This window comes from Stenella coeruleoalba (assembly GCF_951394435.1).
Source record: "Stenella coeruleoalba genome assembly, chromosome: 8".
Classification (NCBI taxonomy): Eukaryota; Metazoa; Chordata; class Mammalia; order Artiodactyla; family Delphinidae; genus Stenella; species Stenella coeruleoalba.
Genome location: NC_137154.1, coordinates 12,615,182 through 12,635,061, shown reverse-complemented (window position 1 = coordinate 12,635,061; position 19,880 = coordinate 12,615,182). Strand labels below are relative to the sequence as shown.

Here is a 19,880-nt window from a genome sequence, read left to right as displayed (position 1 = left end):
AAAGTTAAATACAATCTAAATAAATGGAAAAGCATCCCATGTTCATGAACCAAAAGCCTTAATATTGCCAAGATGGCAATTCTTTCCAATATGATCTACAGAGTCAACAAACCTCTATCAGAATTGGTGAAGTAATAATAAATATACATATTGGTCTCTGGTTCTGCCTCCTGACACTGAGCTCCTAAAACTCCTGCAATCTCCTGACTGATAGAGGTGCTAGGAGCATCTTTTGTTCTAATATTTTATCTCTGACCCTGGTTCCCGACACAGAGCTCCTAAATTCCTTGGAATATCCTGGGTTATGGGAACACTTTTTGTTCTAATGAGGTGACTCCTGGATAGCTTCAGGATGGGAGCTAGTCACCAGAAAGACCAAGTCTAATTAAAAGCTTGAAACTTTCAGCCCTAACTCCCATCCTCTGGAAAGTGAAGAAAGGCTAGAAATTGAATTAGTAACCCATCATGCCTATGTGATGAAGCCTCCTTAAAAATTCTTAAGGTATGGGATTTGGAGAGCTTCCAGGTTGGTGAACACATCCATGTGTTGGGAGGGTGGTGCACCTCAATACCATGAGACCCTTCTGGACCTTGCCCTACATACCTCTTCATCATTTATCACCCAATAAACTAGTAAATGTAAGTGAGTGTTTCCCTGAGTTATGTGGGTCATTCTAACAAATTATGAGCCCAAGGAGGGGATTGCAGAATGAATCAAGAACCCAAGAATGTAGAAGAGTTTTCATATTTGGGAGTAGCCTGGCTTAGGGTGAGGCGTATGAGTAGGGTGAGAGGGTGTCCACATATATGGAAGGTCTGGGGCAGGGTGAAAACTCAAGCAGGGTGAGGAGTGTCCACAGAGAGTGGCAGCCTGCACTGGGGACTAGAGCCCAAGTAGGTGAGAAGGGTGTCCACTGCATGGGCAGGGGGGGACTAGTACAGAGTGTCCGGGCCCAAGTAGGGTGAGGAGGGCACCCATGTGGAAGGGCAACCTGGAGTGGGATATCAGAGCCCAACAGGAGTGAGGAGGGCACCAAGCAGAGCAGCACCCAGCGTGGGGAATCAGGGCTCCGGCAGAGTGAGGACAAACCCTACCTCCCTGGAGTGTTATTAGGATTAAATGGATGATATGTGTAGTGTGTGAGTAATAAGCACAGTCAAGCGTTTGCTATTAATGTACATAAAGGGCCTGGCAACATGCCAAACACACAATACCCAACAAGCGGCTGTTTATTTATTTATCTGGCCACGCAGCTTGCGGGATCTTAGTTCCCCTTTGAACCCAGGCCCCTGGCATTGGACGCTCAGAGGCCTAACCACTGGAATGCCAGGAAATTCCCGTGGCTGTTTATTATATGATTATACTATTGTATTGTATCCTAAATACCTCACTGACATACAATAGCTAGCGATTAGATGATGAGCAAAATTATTTCTAAAAATTAACTTCCCCTGTACCTCTTAATAACACCTACATCCCTTTCACAACTCCATTTTTTCACCCATACTTTCAAATTGGCTCTTTCTTGCTTAGTTTTGGTTAACTTTTCCTTCCATATTCCTTTAAACTCTCTACTCCCTTTCATCCTGACTTTTCCTTCAAGATCTTTTAATTCACATATTAGCACAAAACCTACCATCTCCGTGGAAACAACACAAGATACATCTAGGTTGGTGTGAAAAGCTTAAATAGACTCAATGAGTCTATAGCTACTTCCCCATATCAGTATATACAGAATAACTTGATACGTGTCTTATTTGTTTCATACCTGTCCTCGCTTTGGTGCATGCATGTATATCCCTAGGCAGACTCCCAGGGTAGAGGAATAGGCAAATCGTAATTTGTGTCCAGTCCCAGCAGTGAGCCGAAGATCTTTATTCACAGGGACATACTCTAGCATGTCAGCTACCATCAGGCACATTTGCTCCTGCCCAAGAAAACATTTAGTAAGTAGTATTAAAGAATATTCAGGAAGAAAAACAAACTCCTTCCCTTTTTAAAGAATGCACATTCATTACATCTAGCACTGTATCTAATTTATCTGAAGGGCCCTAAGGGTTTTTTTTAAAGGGCTGAGATGAAAATATCTCTTTAGTCTGATAAATAAAATCATCAGCTGTTTTGTTTGCGAATGTTGAAAACTATTTTACCAACTTGCATTTTAAAAATACATTTGTTGGGCTTCCCTGGTGGCGCAGTGGTTGAAAGTCCGCCTGCTGATGCAGGGGAAACGGGTTCGTGCCCCAGTCCGGGAAAATCCCACACGCCGTGGAGCAGCTGGGCCCGTGAGTCATGGCCACTGAGCCTGTGCGTCCGGAGCCTGTGCTCCGCAATGGGAGAGGCCACAACAGTGAGAGGCCCGCGTACCGCAAAAAAAATAAATAAATAAATAAAATAAATAAAGATAAAAATACATTTGTTTCGAAGTGAAGAGTATATGCTGTACCACTTCAATGTTTCTGTAGGACTCATAATTTTCAAAATAAAAATACAAAAAGTTAGGGGAGAAATGTATGAAAAATAAAGCTAAATGAAACTGTCTGAACCTGGAAATGCCCCATAATTTCCAAACTAAGAGATCTGATCATATTATGAGAAGCAAGATTTATTTCAATTCCCCTTCAATTTGCAATCCTATTTTAACTTGCAGTAACTATAAATGTAGCATTTACCTTATAAGACCACATTCGTAGTTTATGATCCTGACATAGGGCAAAGATGAAGGCATCGTTCTTGACACAATGAACAGCAAGACTCAGGGGACGATCTGAAGGCCCCTGATCACCTCTGAAAACATAAGGTCAAGTTTTAGAGTTTTATTGTTGCAAATTACCTGATCATTAGAATTTGCAATTTAAGAGATAAAATAAAATTATAAATGCACACTCTTAACAAAAGGAAAAGAGTTTATAGGCTGGTATTAGATGACTACATTTTCTGGGCTTCCTTGGTGGCGCAGTGGTTCAGAATCCGCCTGCCAATGCAGGGGACATGGGTTTGAGCCCTGGTCGGGAAGATCCCACATGCCACAGAGCAACTAAGCCTGTGTGCCACAACTACTGAGCCTGTGCTCTAGAGCCTGCGTGACACAACTACTGAGCCCACGCGCCACAACTACTGAAGCCCACGTGCCTAGAAGTGTGCTCTGCAACAAGAGAAGCCACTGCAATGAGAAGCCCGTGCACTGCAACGAAGAGTAGCCCCCGCTCGCCGCAGCTAGTGAAAGCCCACATGTGGCGACGAAGACCCAACACAGCCAAAAATAAACAAATTAATTTAAAAAAAAAGATAACTACATTTTCTATGTGATTTATATCCATTATTCTGATAAATTTTAAAAAGCTCTAGATATCAATGGAATACTGTTCTAACCATCAAACTTTCTACTTCTAACATTACACAAAATTGGATTTGGTAAGTCAGGGCAGAGCACTGAACTGGATATTGTGAGAAGTATAGTAAGCCAGTTTCTGTTGTCAAAGTGTCAAGCCCCAAATGAAGTGGGCTCTGGAGTGCAGCTCTTCTCAGATGGAATGTAACGTTGTGTAGACCCTTCTCCTTTCCAGTATAATGTTTATTTGCCTTGGAGTCAGACTAGAAGTACTAACAGGTGTTGACCAGGGCAAAAGATTAAGTTCTTGGGCCCTATGATTTACCGACCAGAGACCACTCACCTGATAACTGTTGGCATCCAGCCTATAAGCAATCGTTGCATTACTGAACTCTGTTTCAGCTCCACAACTGACACCATCCCTACAAGATTGAAAATAGACCAATGATATCCAAGGCACCTCTTGATCATACTTAGTGAAGCCCAAAGGCAAGAAGGATGCAACCATGAACAGGAATTTATTAACAGGTGACAGGCTTCTACATTTCTATACTAAGAAGTCTTAGGCTGTACCTTTCCACATACACCATACCTAAAATATTTTGAATCATTATGGGAACAATAACAACAGCATTTTTATATTCCTAGGGGAAATTTTTGCCATTTACAAACAGTAACCCATATTGCTGCTCAGAAGCAGCACTTCATTCTTTCTAAAAGAAACACCGAGTACCTTTCATGTGCTAGGCACAGTTCTAGATGCTAGAGATACAGCAGTAAATAGAACAAATTAAAACACTCCCGTCCTCATGGAACTTACATTCCATTGGCAGGAAGGGAGAAGCAGAGACAGTTAACAAATTAAGTAGAATGTAAAGAGTGGAGAAAAATAAAACATAGAAAGGGTATAGTGAACGGGGATGGGGTGCATGTGTACAATTGTGTTACTGTTAAAATTGTGTTACAATTTTAAAAAGGTGGTCAGGTCACTCACTGAGGTGACACTGAGTAAGAACCTAAAGGAGTTGAGGGAATGAGCCACACTGGTAGCTGGGGAGACTAGCCCCGCCAAAGCCCTGAGCTAGGTGTACCTGGTATGTTCAAGGAATTGCAAGAAGGCATGTGGCTGGTTCAGAGGAGGGGGGAAAGAATGAGACGATGAGATTAGAGAGGCAGTGGGGTGTCACAGTAAGGACTTTGGGTTTATTCAGAGAGATGAAGAACAGCCCCGATCCAAGGGCTCTGAGTAGTGGAATGACATGACTCACCCTGGGTTTTAAAATGTATCGGTCTTCCTGAGAAGTTTCTGCTGAGGGGTAAGGACAGATCTGGGGAGCTATTTAGGAAGCAAATGCAATAATCCAGGAAGAGGAGTGGTGACTTGTAGCAGGGTATCAGCACTGAGCTTCCTTGTTTCAGGTAACTTATTTTAGTTACAGTACCACAAAGTGAAGGTAGAAAACCAGTCAACTCATGTCTACTAAAGGCCTTAGAATAGGTCACCTTACAGTTATCTGTTTTCCCATACTCCAGTAAGCTGGACAGTTCCTCGTTCACTATATAAAATCCCGCCCTCTTAGGAAAAAAACAGTAAAGCATTAGGGAGTCATAATGCAAGCAATAATGAATGATCATTTTAGGGTAGTATAGAAGCAATTCCTGCATTGGATGATGGCCTTGGACTTCTAACATCTGTTTTAATGCCAGTATTCCTTTGTTTAAAATTAAATTCATGCTCAGTTCCTGTTCTTACCAGGTACGTCATGAGGAGGTAGTTTAAGAACAAAGATTCCCCCAGAGGCAGATGGTACAGCAAACAGAGCCTCCCCGTCATTGCTAAGCCAGGCTGCCGAGGTGGTAGAATGAGGGGAGAGTCCAGGTACTGTTGGAATTAACTGATAGTTGCAAGGATCCCTGAAGTCAACTTTTCCAATGTCAGTGAATATTGACTGCATCTGACTTTCAATTACCAACTCCTGTGGAGTAATTAAAAAGAAAAATCTGTTAAACCAAAATAAACTGGATTTTGCTCAGTTCCTTCCAATCGCTATCAGTTTTTAAAGTAAAAAATTGTTGAGCTTAAAAAGAAAGCTATTTTTTCTTTTTTTTACATCATGGCTCTCCACTTTATTTATTTTTTTTAATTTTTATTTTTGGCTGGGCCGCAGGGCTTGTGGGATCTTAGTTCCCCAACCAGGGATCGAACCTGCACCCTCGGCAATGGAAGTGTGGAGTCCTAACCACTGGACCACCAGGGAATTCCCAGAAAGCTATTTTTTTTTTTTTTTTTTTTTTTTTTTTTGGCTGCACCACATGGCATGCAGGATCTTAGTTCCCAGACCAGGGATGGAACCCGTGCCCCCTGAAGTGGAAGCATGGAATCTTAACCACTGGACTGCCAGGGAAGTCCCCAAAGCTATTCTTTTTAATGAAACTATTTTTGCAGCTTAAAATGTGTGTGATCATTTTAAATAGTAACTATGATAGTATGCTTGGTTAGGGCCAGCAAAGAATCCAAATATTCTTCAATTCCAAAGGACATTGCTCTATTACTAAATTTGTGACAGTCAGAGTAACTTTGGGAATTAAAGGATATTATACTTAACCAACTTACACTCCTATACATCCGGGAAGGGTGTGGTAAAAGTAACCTGTGCACTGTTTGATTGGTTAATATCAAGATTATCACATGATTCGGAGTCTCAGAGACATGAACCCCTCCGGGTAAGAGGATGCAATTTTGGAATTTGAGGCGAACTGCATTATTTAACAGATTTATGTCCAGTGACTCTTCCACCAGCTCCAATGTATCTCCAGAGGTCTTCCTATTAAAGTGAAGAGACATTTGTTAAAAAAAAAAGTTTATGCTTTTCTTTCTGATTGTTGCATTGAAATGTATGGCAATAATTTCCAGGTGAACAATTTGAAAATTTTGGATAAACAAACTCAGACCAATTTTGACATTCCAAACCACCACATTATATAGTCTACAAAACACAGTACTGTATAAAATTCAAATCTTATTATATGATTCTCTGTTAAATGGAGGCATTTCCAAACTTCATAGTCCATTTTTTAAAAACAACATTCAAAGCAATTAAACTCCACTATAATGAAAATTCACACCACACACCCTCATTACTTACAGTGCAATGTGGCCTCTACGTATGTTACTACAGGGTCAAACTACAGTGACCTTATAAATGTGGGTATTTCCCCTTCTATAGCTTCCTCCTACTAGGATGCAGGGAAGACTCTTCTTGAGGCACAACTCTGCCATGTGGTAGCTTTGGAACCATAGAAAGCACTATTCTGGGAATGCCCTAACTTGCCATCACCTCATCTACCACACTACCCGAATCCATTCTCTAGATGATCTCCTTTGATATAACAGCTTTAAATGCCATTGAATGCCTACAATTCCTAAATCTGTATCTCATTCAGCCCAAACTCTCCACTGACCTCCTGACTACTGCCTCAACACTTCTACTTGTATATCTAACAGGGATCTCAAACTAAACCTGTCCAAAACAGAATTCCAGGACACAGCAAACCTGAAAGACAAAGAAACAAAAACACCTGCTTCACCTGCACTTTTCCAACTCATTAATGACATCTCTATAACTTCTAGTTGTTCAAGCCAAAAATCTGGGGGTCACCCTTGAATCTCCTCTTTCTATATACCCTACATCTGATCTAATAGTAAATTCTAATAAAATCACTTTTAAAACATATCCACAGGGACCTCCCTGGTGGCACAGTGGTTAAGAATCTGCCTGCCAATGCAGGGGACGTGGGTTCGAGCCCTGGTCTGGGAAGATCCCACATGCCGCGGAGCAACTAAGCCCGCACACCTAGAGCCCGTGCTCTGCAACAAGAGAAACCACTGCAACGAGAAGCCCGCACGCTGCAACGAAGAGTAGCCCCTGCTTGCTACAACTAGAGAAAGCTCGCGCACAGCAACGAAGACCCAACACAGCACCCCCCCCCCCGCAAAAAAAAAAACCATATCCACAATCAGAACATTTCTCACTGCCTCTAACAATACCAACCCCAGTCTAAGCCACCACCATTTTTTGTCTGGATTGTGGCACCAACATCTAACTGGTCTCCCTGCTCCCACCCTTTCCTATTACACTCAGTTCTCAACACAGCAGCCAAGCAACATTTTAAAAACACGACTTAGACCATGCCATTTCTTCACTTAAAAACCTCTGATCTCACTCAGAGTAAGAGTCAAAGCCTTAAAATAACCGACAAAGCCTTAATCTGGCTCTTGGCTACCTTATTCCTCTATCCTTTGTTCACTCAGCTGCAGACTCCTAGCCCTTTGTCATTCTTTGAAAACAACACACAAGCTCCTGGCTCAGGGTTTTTGCATTTTTTGTTCCTTTTTCTTGGAAGGCTCTACCTGAAATCTCATCCCTCAGATATCCTTACTTCCTCTGCTCAAGTGCCAACTTATCACTGGGTCTTGCTGGACTACCTTGTGTGAAATATTAAAAACAATAATTCCCCTTCCCTCTTCCCTGTTCTCTTCTAATTATTACCTGGTGAATTATATTTACTTGGTATTTTTAGTTATTGTTGTTGATCTGCTCCCTCCACAAGAGCAGGGACTGCCTGCTTTGCTCCCTGCTATGTCCTCAGTCCCTAAACATTGACTGGAACATATTAGGCACTCAAAAATATTTTTTTTTTTTTTTTTGGCCACGCTGAGCAGCTTGTGGCATCTTAGTTCCCTGACCAGGGATTGAACCTGGGCCCACAGCAGTGAAAGTGCCGAGTCCTAGCCACTGGACCGCCAGGGAATTCCGTCATAAATATTTCTTATATAAATGAGATATGCATCTTTAACACAGGTCTTCCTTCTGAGCCTATAAATTTCAATGCCTACTTGACATTGCCAAAGAGCTACTACACAGAGACTTCAATAGTACCTCTAAAAGAATTATTTACATCTCTCCAAAACCCATCTTCTGTATCTCATTAGATGGCAAACCCTCTACCCAATATTTGGTTAGTCACACTAGAAAACAGGAGCTTGTCCTTGCTCCCTCCTTTTCCCTTACTACCCCTCACTCACCCCATATTTAATCTATCTCCAGGTCCAAATGAAGTTAACTTCTAAGTGTATCTTGAATCCATGTATTTCTCTTTTCCTAGCCACTCCCACAATTGAGTCACTAACATCTTACCTGGTCCATCATATAAGCAAGTTGTTCTTTTGTATTGTACCCATCCAACCCAAATCTACTTTCCACAAAGTAGACTGATTATTTTAAAATGTGATTTTGATCATTTTAGTAATCCTTTAAAACCCATCAATGATTGCTCAATGTACTAAGGATAAAATCCAAAATCCTTAAAAAGGACCTTAGGGTCCTTCCTGATCTGAGTCCTGCCTACCTCCTTAGTCTTAGCATCTGTCGCATCATTTTCCATTTTGCCCATTTGCACCTAAGCCACACAGACCTTCAGTCAGTTCCTCAAACCTGTCACGTTCTTTCCACCTCATGGATTTTCTGCACGGTGATCCCACTTGCTGAACTGCTCTCTCCCTCAACCCCTTGCCTGGCTAACGTTTCATCCTTCAGATCTCAGTTTAAATGTGACTTGCTTTAGGCCTTCCCAGCACCACCAATAATATTTGGTACTCCCATTAGCCCCTCAAAGCCCCTACACTTTTCCTCTTAGGCAAGTATGAAAAATTTGTATTTATAAATGTGGTCATTAGCTATATAATGTCTTCCCCCTTCTCAAAACTGCCCCATGAAAGGTGGGTCCACGTCTATTCTTACACTGTTACATCTTGCATGATGAAAATGGTGATTGTTTTTGTTCCTCACTTCACCCCCAGCACACCTAGCAGCGCCTGACTATAAAGGCTCAAACATATTTGTAGAACGAAGGAAGCTGTAAAGCACTATAAAAACATAATGGGTTCATGTTTAAAACTGGTCTTTTGGACTTTAACCCCTAAGCTACATTTCTTCTGCTTTTAGTGCTGCCTGGGAGGGTACCTCTTCTAGAACTCTGGGTCTCCTTAATTTTCCACTGATTCACATATGAATAGAAAACAGTCTTTCTCTTTTCCTGTCGATAACCACTTCGGAGAATGAATGACACCTTAAGAACAGCCGCGAAAATTCAGCCGCCGAACAACCCGACCTTCCAGGGGGTTTGACAAACACAGCACTTACCAATGAATGAACCTGTTTCTGGTGACGGAGAACAACTTGCCACTTTCCACATAACAGAAGCCTCCCGCGCTCTCACCGTATTTCACGGCTCCGGCCACGACATTTGCAGTTCCTGCAAAATGAAAGTGGTCAGCCTGCACAGGTGGTTCTCTGGGAATGACACGCACTGAGGGTGCTGAGAAAGCAGAGGGTGACGGACTGACAATCCATACAAAAAGAAGGGGAAGCAAAGACGCAGAAGTAGGACACTAAAGAAGCTCTGATTCCGGGGCTATAGGCATGTGGGCTCAGAAGGATGAACGGGAGGTCAGAGATTTAGGGATCCAGGGGAGAAGCCAGAAGCGAAGGATCGGATCGCGCCCTACTGGGATTCTGCCGTACCAATGCAGCAAACTGTGAACTCCCGAAAGTGCCTCGGCCTTTCGCGCTCAGCTCCGCTGAGCTCCACGAAGCTCCGTTCCATGGCTCCCGCCGTCGCCATCTTTCCGCGCCACCGCGAGGCCCGACGGGACACCAGCAGGACCCGGCGGATGTCGTCACTTCCGGGGGCGGAGCGGGTGGAGATGCGGGCACGTGAAGAAGCCGGCAGAGGTCAAGCGCGTGTCCGACACTGCGTTGTGAGGCGGAGACAGAGTGGGCAGGGAGGAAGCCAGATGAGAAGCAGGTAGGGGAAGCCTGCAGATTCTACCTGCGGGAACCTTTGCGTGGCCTGCTAGGAAACCCCAAGGCGCGGCGCCATTTTCCCGGCGTTCTCAGGGCAGGGGGCGGGGCCGGGCTTGTTTCCATTTTAAAAACGCCCGCCTGGGCAGCGGGGCCCAGTCTCCCGCGAGGGTCGAGGTCCGGGGAGGCCCAGCAGATGGGCGCCCTCTGCTGGATTCCTAGCTTGCGGTCACCTCTCCCTGCGTCGCTGTGTCAGTCAGTGAATCTCCACCCTGTCTCCTTTTCTTTGCTGTTAAGCGACCGTAGGGACAGTGAGGAGAGGGAGTGAAGGGCAGAGGGGCATTTTGTGTTGAAAGTTTTTCAAGAGACTGTATTCGTGTTTTTTTTTAATAGATCTTTATTGGAGTATAATTGCTTCACGATACTGTGTTTCTGTTGTACACCAAAGTGAATCAGCCATATGCATACATGTGTCCCCATATCCCCTGCCTCTTGCGTATCCTTTCCCTCTCACCCTCCCTATCCCACCCCTCTAGGTGGTCACATAAGCGCCGAGCTGATCTCCCTGTGCTATGCGGCTGCTTCCCACTAGGCATCTGTTTTACATGTGGTAGTGTATATATGTTGATGCTACTCTCACTTTGCCCCAGCTTCCCCCTCACACCTGGTGTCCTCAAGTCCATTCTCTATGTCTACATCTTTAATCCTGCCTTGCAACTAGGTTCACTTTTTTTTTTAGATTCCATATATGTGCGTTAGCATACAGTATTTGTTTTTCTCTTTCTGACTTACTTCACTCTGTATGACAGACTCTAGGTCCATCCACCTCACTACAAATAACTCAATTTCGTTTCTTTTTATGGCTGAGTAGTATTCCATTGTATATATGTGCCACACATTCTTTATCCATTCATCTGTTGATGGACACTTAGGTTGCTTCTATGACCTGGCTATTGTAAATAGTGCTGCAATGAACATTGTGGTACATGACTTTTTTTGAATTATGGTTTTCTCAGGGTATATGCCCAGTAATGGGATTGCTGGGTCATATGGTAGTTCTATTTTTAGTTTTTTAAGGAAACTCCATACTGATTTTTTTTTTAATTTATTTTTGGCTGTGTTGGGTCTTTGTTGCTCTGCGCGGGCTTTCTCTAGTAGCGGCGAGCAGGGTCTCCTCTTTGCTGCGGTGCGTGGACTTCTCATTGTGGTGGCTTCTCTTGTTGCAGGGCATGGGCTCTAGGTGTGCGGGCTTCAGTAGTTGCGGCACGCAGGCTCTAGAGCGCAGGCTCAGTAGTTGTGGCGCATGGGCTTAGTTGCCCTGCGGCATGTGGGATCTTCCCGGAGCAGGGCTCGAACCCGTGTCTTCTGCATTGGCAGGCAGATTCTTAGACACCGTGCCACCAGGGAAGCCCTTTGTTCACATTTTTAGTGTAACTGTGCTTTTATTCATGGGTTGGGGAAATTTGGGTTTTACCATATTGAACTATTTCACTTGCGATGTCATCTTCTTATTAGAGTTCTGTGTGCTTTATCGTATGGGTTTTCTATTGCTACTAGAACAAATTACCGTAGATTTAGTGGCTTAAACAATACTGTTAGCTCACAGTTCCGTAGAAGTCCAATACAGGTCTTATGGGGCTAATATCATGGTGTCTGTATGGCTGTATTCTTTCTGTAGACTGTAAAGGAGAATCTCTTTCCGTTTCTTTTCCACCTTCTAGAGGCCAACACATTCCTTGGTTCGTGGCCCCCTTCTTTCATCTTCAAAGCCAGCAGTGTCATATCTCTCTCTGATCTCAGGGAAGGGTTCTCTGCGTTTAAGGACTCATGTAATTAGGTTGAGCTCACCCAGATAATCCAGAGTAATCTCCCCGTCTCTAGATACTTAAACTTAATCACATCTGCAAGGTACCTTTTGCCATGTAAGGTAACATATCCACAGGTTCCAGGGGTTAGGATGTGGACATCTTTCTTGGGGGGGGGGCATTTTTTTTTACCCACCATATTTATGATTTACTAATCATGTCACATTCTGATTTCATTCTCATAGCATCCTTGTAAAGCAGCATTATCCTTGTAAGGTAGATAACTTTTCTGAAGCACTTGTTAAAAATATATTTTCCATCAGTTGTCATCACCTTAACCCAGAGTTCAATCTTAGCATTACTCACTAATAAAGACAACCAGATATAAGGTGCCTCCTGGTGTGCTATAAAATGAAGGATGCAACATCACCTGTAAGGCTTTTTTTTGGTTTTTTTGGCCACACTGTGTGGCTTGCAAGATCTTAGTTCCCCAACCAGGGATTGAACCTGGGTCCTCGTCAGTGAAAGTGAGGAGTCCCAACCACTGGACCACCAGGGAGTTCCCTGTAAGGCAGTTTTAACCAACTTTCTTCAGATAGTATTCACATACCATAAAATCCCCCCCTCTAAACTGTGCAATTCAGTGATTTTTGTATATTCACATAGTTGTGTAACCATCACCACAATCTCATTTGGGAACATTTTTATCACCCAGAAGTCACTGACCATCCCCCCTCCTCAGCCCTTGGAAACTACTAACCTACTTATGTTTCTATAGATTTGCCTATACTATATATATATATATATATATATATATATATATATATATATATACGCATACACACACATATATACATCAGTTGCTGGACATTTGGGTTATTTCCACTTTTTGGCTATTATGAATAATGCTGATATGAACATATAAATTATTCTTGCAAAAAATATATAATCCAGATTGTGGTAGGCAGAATTATGCCCCCCCCCCCGCAAGATGTCTACTTCCTAATCCCTGGAACCTGTGACCTTACATGACAAAAGGGACTTTGTACTACATGTGAGTAAGGTAAGGATCTACAGATGGAAAGATGAGCCTGGATCATGCAGGTGGGCCCTGTCTAATCACATAGTCCTCAAAAGGAGAGAACACTTCCCTGTTGAGGTCAGAAAGAGAGAGATGTGAGGACGGAAGAAAGGTTAGAGTTATACGAAATGGCTGGCATGTAAAGATGGAGAAACGGGGCCATGAGCAAGGAATATGATCAGCCTCTAGAAGCTGGAAAAAGCACAGACACAGATTCTCCCCTAAAGTCTCCAGAAAGGAGTGGAACCCTGCCAACACCCTGATGTTAGCTCACTGTTTTTTTTTTGCTTTTAGCTGCCTTGCGTATGGTTATGCCCCCTGTATCCAGTGAGTGGTCAGTGTGGAAAATCTGAAGGTCCTGCCCTCTTGCCTGGATCTAGAACAACTGTGAAGGACCATTCAGCTCCAGAGCACTGAGTGGGATCATCTGAGGCTTCAACTTCTCTTCTGCCCAGTCCTGCCTCGCTTAGTCCCTGCGAAGTGCTCGTCCTGAGTGCGCCCTCCAACAAACCTCCTGTGTGCAAATCTCTGCCTCAGAGTGTTGCTTCGGGGAATCCTGTAGGAGACGGTCACACATCACCTCTTGTCTAAGGATGGGCAGCCAGCTGGGAACCAGCAGGGAAAAAGAAGTTGGAAAGAGTTTAGGCGAGGATCTTTCCTAAATTCCAAAATTGATGATGCAGTGTTGGAAAGAACATCAGCCGGGCATCAGAAGACTGGGATTCAAGGTCTAGCTGTGTCTCAGCTAACCTCTTTTCACTTGGGAAGTCCCCCAAGATCTCTGTGCATCAGTTTCTTACAAGAGGATGATGTACTTATTGACTTTCAAGCTCCTTCCTGACACTAAAGCTCTAGGGTCTGTGGCCTAAAAGTCGGAGACAGGCTGGGTCTTCACCTTCATCTCTCCTTAATTTCAAGGCTCAGAATGCTCCCTGAGACTGAGGACTGGCATGTCCTCCCTGAGTCAAAATTGACTTCAGAGTCACCCAACCTGTGACCTTTGTGCCACTTAGTTCAGACTGTGATAATTTCTTAGGTACTTGTCTATCACAGTGCTTTCCATACATCACATTTTCTCACTTCTGTGATGTATACTTAAAATTTTTTTATGTATTATAAAAAGAGTAAAAAAGATTTAAAATTTTGATGCATAATAAATGGCTTAACTGTGAAAATTTAATAAAATGTTTAAGATAAAAAAGTAAGAATGTGTCATGCAATCAATATGCCTAATGTAGTCATGTTTCTTCCTTTCTTTCTTTCATTTTTTTTTTTTTTAAAAAAGGTTGGTAAATTGATGGAGCATCTTCTTTCTTTCTTTTATTTTTTTTTCCAAAAAAAGTGGTTGGTAAATTGATGGGGCATCTTCGTTTCCCAGGAGTCCAGGAATTACAGTTTTTGACAGCTGTCTCATTCCTCTTCTTATTTTCAGCAGCCATCAGAGCTCTCAGAACTTAAAATTTCCTAGGAAGTGTTTGAAAGAGTGACTAAAGATGAATAAACGCGCATATACATTCTTAGAACACTCAATTACCCTTTGAACTATTAATATACTGGCATGGTATGGTTGTAACATAAGTGGAATTATATTGCCATCTAGTGGTTAGGGGGTGACTTCATTTAGAAACATAATGTAGAATGTTACCAAGATTATTGTTTGTGCAGCAAGTTTTATTTACAGATACTTTCATAGGAAAAATATTTTTATTGCTTAACACTATTGTCTTGGTTTGCCTTGAGAGTGTCTTGGTTTGCTAGATCACCACTAAGTATAAGTGAAGGGTATTGTAAATTGAACTTTAAATCAGATTTTCCTAAACTAACTGAATAGCTATTCCTTAAAAGAAGAAATCAGTGGTTGAAATAAGCATGGGAAATGATGATAAATGAAATTCAACATATTTCTTTCCTGCAGAACTTTTCAGAGACATTAATATGATAGTGTGCTTTGTAAACCTCCATTTGGGCCTTATGTGTGATGTGTTTCCCAGACTCTATGCTCTTTTCAAGGAACAACTCATTGGACCATTGTTCTATGGGAAAAAATTGGGGAAGCACTGCTTTATTGTCATTTTCCCCATATGTTAAAAATACCCAGATTTTTCATTTTGTTTTGGTGAGTATGGGGATTTTGTGTGTGTACAGAAGCATGTTTGGGTTTACTAAGGTATGGGAAAATTCACTGAGATTAATTTACTACATTTTATTAGTAAAAGATTCTAAAATTGAAAAAAACGATTACTGCTTAGTGTTTTCCTGACTACAAAGCCTTCTTTGACCTTCATGTCCATGTTCTAGACATGGTGAATTCAAGGAGTATTGTAAGAAGTCATAGTCATGCCTTACATTTATAAGGATCTTAGTTAATATTTTAGGTAATCATTTCTTTAATTGAAATTAGCATTATTTCACATTGAATATGTTTTACGAAATCTTCTTGGGTTCTAGGAATGTGGTTTCCTGCTGTTTGGACAGTTACTTTCAATAATAGCTGTTAGTGATAGCAGAAATGACTTGGGATATAACCACAATGCAAATGACTTGAGATTTTCTATTTCTGTTCTTTTTTTTAATTGCCATTCACCTTTGTTGCTGTGTTAATCATAGCGACTAAATTTCAAATTCCTGGCAGGAGCTTCATTTATTCTTGCAGTCTTGATTGCACGCCTACCATGTGCTAGTCACTGGGGTTAGAAAGATCCCTCAGGATATAGACTCTGTGCAGTCAGGGATCTTATCTGCCTCGTTTTCTGTTGTATCACTGGTGCCTAGCATTGTGACCAGCACTTCCTCTTTGTTCATGAAGTAGTATTTGTGGACAGAATAAAACTTTCACACTCTCTGCTTTTGGGACTCTGCCAGTTTAACAGAGAGACAAAGGAGAAATACAGATAACAGTAAAATATGTTAATTAATATAAAAGAGATATGTACCAAAAGGAGAAAGAGCATTCCAGGCAAAAAGTCTTAGAAGCATGGAGAGAATTGGGGTGAGGAGTGGTTTTTAGAAGGCTGGGGACCTTTTGCAAGAGCTTTTCCTTTATTACTGAAGAGTTTAGATTTACTTAAATGTCTTTCCTTACAACTCAGTGCTTAAAGTACTCTATTAGACATTCTTGTTGTAGATTTGCTATAAGAATTTTATTGGATCTCAAACCAAACTTTGTAAATAGTTCAAAAAATTTTTTTGAAAGGTTGATCCGGCCCCAGTATAGAGAACCTTAATACGCATGGGCCTTGTTGAAACAAAGACATCACTGTAGGGTTGGTAACTCATGGGGAAACCAGGATGACATTGTAGGTTCTTAATAATTGCCCCAACATTCTGTCTAGAATTTTGAAATTCTCCGCAGGAAGCCCCCAGAGCAGAGCCCATCAGGAGAAGTTTCTTTAAAAAGCAAAATTGTGGAATAAGCAAAGTGTGTTGGTGACATTTCACTTCCCTTTACATGATTCTTTCTACCGGCTTAGAAAACCACCATGACTTCAGAAAGCAGGGTCCTCTGATGGCCCCTGAAAGCCCAGGGTTCCCACCCAGACCTGATTTTCCTGTGCTTTGGACTCATCCGTGGGGACCATATGCCTTGGATTTTTTTCACCTTTCCTATAATATTTCCCATAAATTTCAATATGTTGTGGTTCATTACATGCTTACTTAAATGTTGTTTTTATATCTTTGTAAGAGCTTGCATGTACTTAATTCACAAAACCGGAAAAGAAAGGCCTTGCTTGAACCATATATCCTGAATTTTGCTTCTATGTGTGCTATACCTATTGAAACCAGCATTGGAAATGATCTGAGATGAATTCGTGCTGAGATGCCAGTGATAGAAAAGCTTAATAAATTGCCCTTCCCAGAGGTATGGGTACTGCAACACACATTCCCTTAACCCACAGACCACTGTCACTCTTTCCTCTCTTGCTCATTTTGCTAATCAGTTGTGGGAGTCCTTTCCTACCTCAATATCCTTTCAACACAGTGATTCAGACAGCTGCTATCAGTTGACTGGAATTAACATGTGATAAGTAATCAATTTACCATCTAATTCAAAGAAGTGGAACTCTAATGGTGGAATTGGAGGCATCAACAAGGAACCAGATGTGTAGGCAGGCTTAACAGGGACAGTTAAGCCATCTCAATAAAATATAATTAATATTGAGCTTAAAGACCAAGATCAAAGCTGATCCAGTAAACAGTTTTACTTGCATGTACACAAAACCCAAAGCTGCTTTTTCATGTGAAAGTACACAATACAATTAATCTAGCGATTCAGGTTTTTAAGTATAGATTCTCATTTGAATCTAGATTCTTGCGACGTTACACCCACTTCAAATGCTCCATTCTCATTCTGTCCTTTCTTAAAACCTCAGGGCTGTCACTTCTTTCGTCATGGGTAATGTCTTTGCATCTTCCTCAGCGAAACAACGATGGCAGTTAATAACAATTGGGAGATTTTGCCATCTGTTTCATTCTTTTCTCCTTTCATCACCTCCTGTGAGTTCTCTCACTCTCTCTTCTGTTCTAGTCCTTCAAAGAGTAAAAAGCTTCAAACCATAAAAATAGAGTTTTAAGAAGTATTACCCCTTCCTCATTTTGTCTGCCAAGTTTCAATTTGGTGCAGGTGCTGACAGATGTTTATAGGCAAATAGGTCATTTCCATATCGCAAAGCAAGGATGCTCACTGACCTGAGCAAGTGTTAGGACTTTGATTAGAGGCTCCAGTTTGAGGTCAGAGGCCAATGCTTTTCTAAATCCCAGACTTTAGTTTTGTTTTAGCTTGCTTTTGTCATCGCCCAAATCCTGCAAAATGTCTGGAAATTAAATAAGAATGTACGACTATAATCTTGGGCCTGGCAAAGCTTCTATAGGCAACCACAGGTCCGCACCCAGTGATTGTTTATACTCCTCTTGCATCCTCTAGGATCCTGCTTACGCATCAGTTTCTGTTGAGTAACGGTGTGCAGAGCCAAGTCAGGAACAGTAATGTTCCTTGTCTGCCTTCTTGGGCTGGTCCTGACGCTGGCCCCTGACAATGCCAGGCTCGGGAACTATTTGTTTCTGAACTCCAGCCAAGAAGTCTAACAATTCTCTCCCTTCCTTTACATCGCCCTCTTCTTCCTTACCAATGCCAAGTCTGGGATTTTTCCTTGTCTAGAGACTGTACAGGCAAGGAAATGAACTTTCTTGGGATATGACAGACCACTTAACAGAAAATGTGCCCTTTGTTCTCATTCAACTGCCTTTTCCTTAAATGACATTTCTAAGGCTTCTGCAGATATATCCGCGTTTAGCTACTTAGTTTCTACAAGGTCCCTGTCAGAGGCTAAGAAGTACGTGTTGGAATCCTAATTTTTCTGATAGGGAAGAAATAGCTCAGAAAGGAAAACTGATATACCCAAGAATTTAGTCAAGCAGTTCTATTAGTTGTGCCTGAATCCATTCTTTAAATTTACTTAAAAATCCTTCTAGCTGCTAGCAACCACGTCCAAGACAAAGGAAGCAGACGCTTACATTTACTTACAGAAAATAGACACAGGTCTGAGTGTTGATTGCTAATTCCACCATGAGTCAGAAAATTTTATTTCATTTAGACACACCCAGGGACAGCCTAGCACAGATTAGAGTCCACAGGGATATGGGTTCTACTTCCCACTGTTGTTTTTTTTTTCTCTCATTTTTTGGCTGCACCGTGCAGCATGTGGGATCTTAGTTCTCCAACCAGGAATCGAATCCACACCCCCTGCATTGGAAGGGCAGAGTCTTAACCACTGGACCACCAGGGAAGTCCCTCTACTTCCCACTGTTAACTAGCCACTTGACCTTGGGCAAGTCACTTCAGTTCTCTGGGCTTCAGTGTACTCATCTGTAAAACAGGGAAGTTGGGTTTCATGATCCCTTTGGTTTTCTTCCAGTTTCAGAAGTCTGCACATAGGAAAAAGCTGAAATAAAGACATAAGGCTAAAACATGTTCAAGAAGTCAGCAAAACATCTACATATAAAAAGTAACTTTAGGGGCTTCCCTGGTGGCGCAGTGGTTGAGAGTCCGCCTGCCGATGCAGGGGACACGGGTTCGTGCCCCGGTCCGGGAGGATCCCACATGCCGCGGAGCGGCTGGGCCCGTGAGCCATGGCCACTGAGGCTGCGCGTCCGGAGCCTGTGCTCCGCAACGGGAGAGGCCACAGCAGTGAGAGGCCCGCGTACCGCAAAAAAAAAAAAAAAAAGAATAATTTTAAAAGAATAATCTCTGGTCAATAAAAATATCTATACATTTTCACTTGGCAATTTCATTCTGGGGGCTTTATCCTAAGGAAGCAATCAGAGATGTGCTTCAAGATACAAGAATGACTGTCACAAAGTTCTTTTTTTTTTTTTAATAAACTTTTAATTTTAGGATAGTTTCAGACTTACAAAGAAGTTCCAAAGATAGTGCAAAGAGTTCCCATATACTCCATCTACCCTCCCTCCCCATTTCCTTTACTGTTAACAACTTATATTAGTAGGATACGTTTATCATAACTAATGAACTAGTACTGATACATTATTATTAACTAAAATCCATACTTTAATCATATTTCCCTACTTTTACCTAATGTCTTTTTTCTGTTCCAGGATTCTATCCAGAACACCACATTACATTTAGTTGTCATGTCTCCCTAGGTTCTTTTTTTTTTTTTTTTTTTTTTTGCGGTACGTGGGCCTCTCACTGTTGTGGCCTCTCCCGTTGTGGAGCACAGGCTCCGGACGCGCAGGCTCACGGGCCCAGCCACTCCGCAGCATGTGGGATCTTCCCGGACTGGGG

At 42.2% G+C, this 19,880-nt stretch overlaps 1 protein-coding gene across 4 annotated transcripts in view; it reads right to left on the bottom strand.

The window, feature by feature from the left end:
- NUP160 (nucleoporin 160) overlaps positions 1–10,062 on the bottom strand; it is a 55,046-nt gene extending 44,984 nt beyond the window's left edge. For 2 of the 4 annotated variants that reach the window (XR_013829312.1, XM_079928218.1), the window contains exons 1-7: positions 9,917–10,062; positions 9,536–9,647; positions 5,947–6,157; positions 5,086–5,308; positions 3,676–3,754; positions 2,674–2,788; positions 1,770–1,928 (exon numbers count right to left, since the gene is read on the bottom strand). Coding sequence is in view for 3 of the 4 variants with exons in the window: in XM_079928218.1 (XP_079784344.1) it covers positions 1,770–1,928; positions 2,674–2,788; positions 3,676–3,754; positions 5,086–5,308; positions 5,947–6,157; positions 9,536–9,647; positions 9,917–10,016 (999 nt within the window). In the remaining variant the exon portion in view is untranslated. Of the gene's footprint in view, positions 1–1,769; positions 1,929–2,673; positions 2,789–3,675; positions 3,755–5,085; positions 5,309–5,946; positions 6,158–9,535; positions 9,648–9,916 lie in introns of those variants that run through there. The other 2 variants (XM_079928215.1, XM_079928214.1) reach the window with 2 other exon arrangements.
- Positions 10,063–19,880: the final 9,818 nt, after the last annotated feature.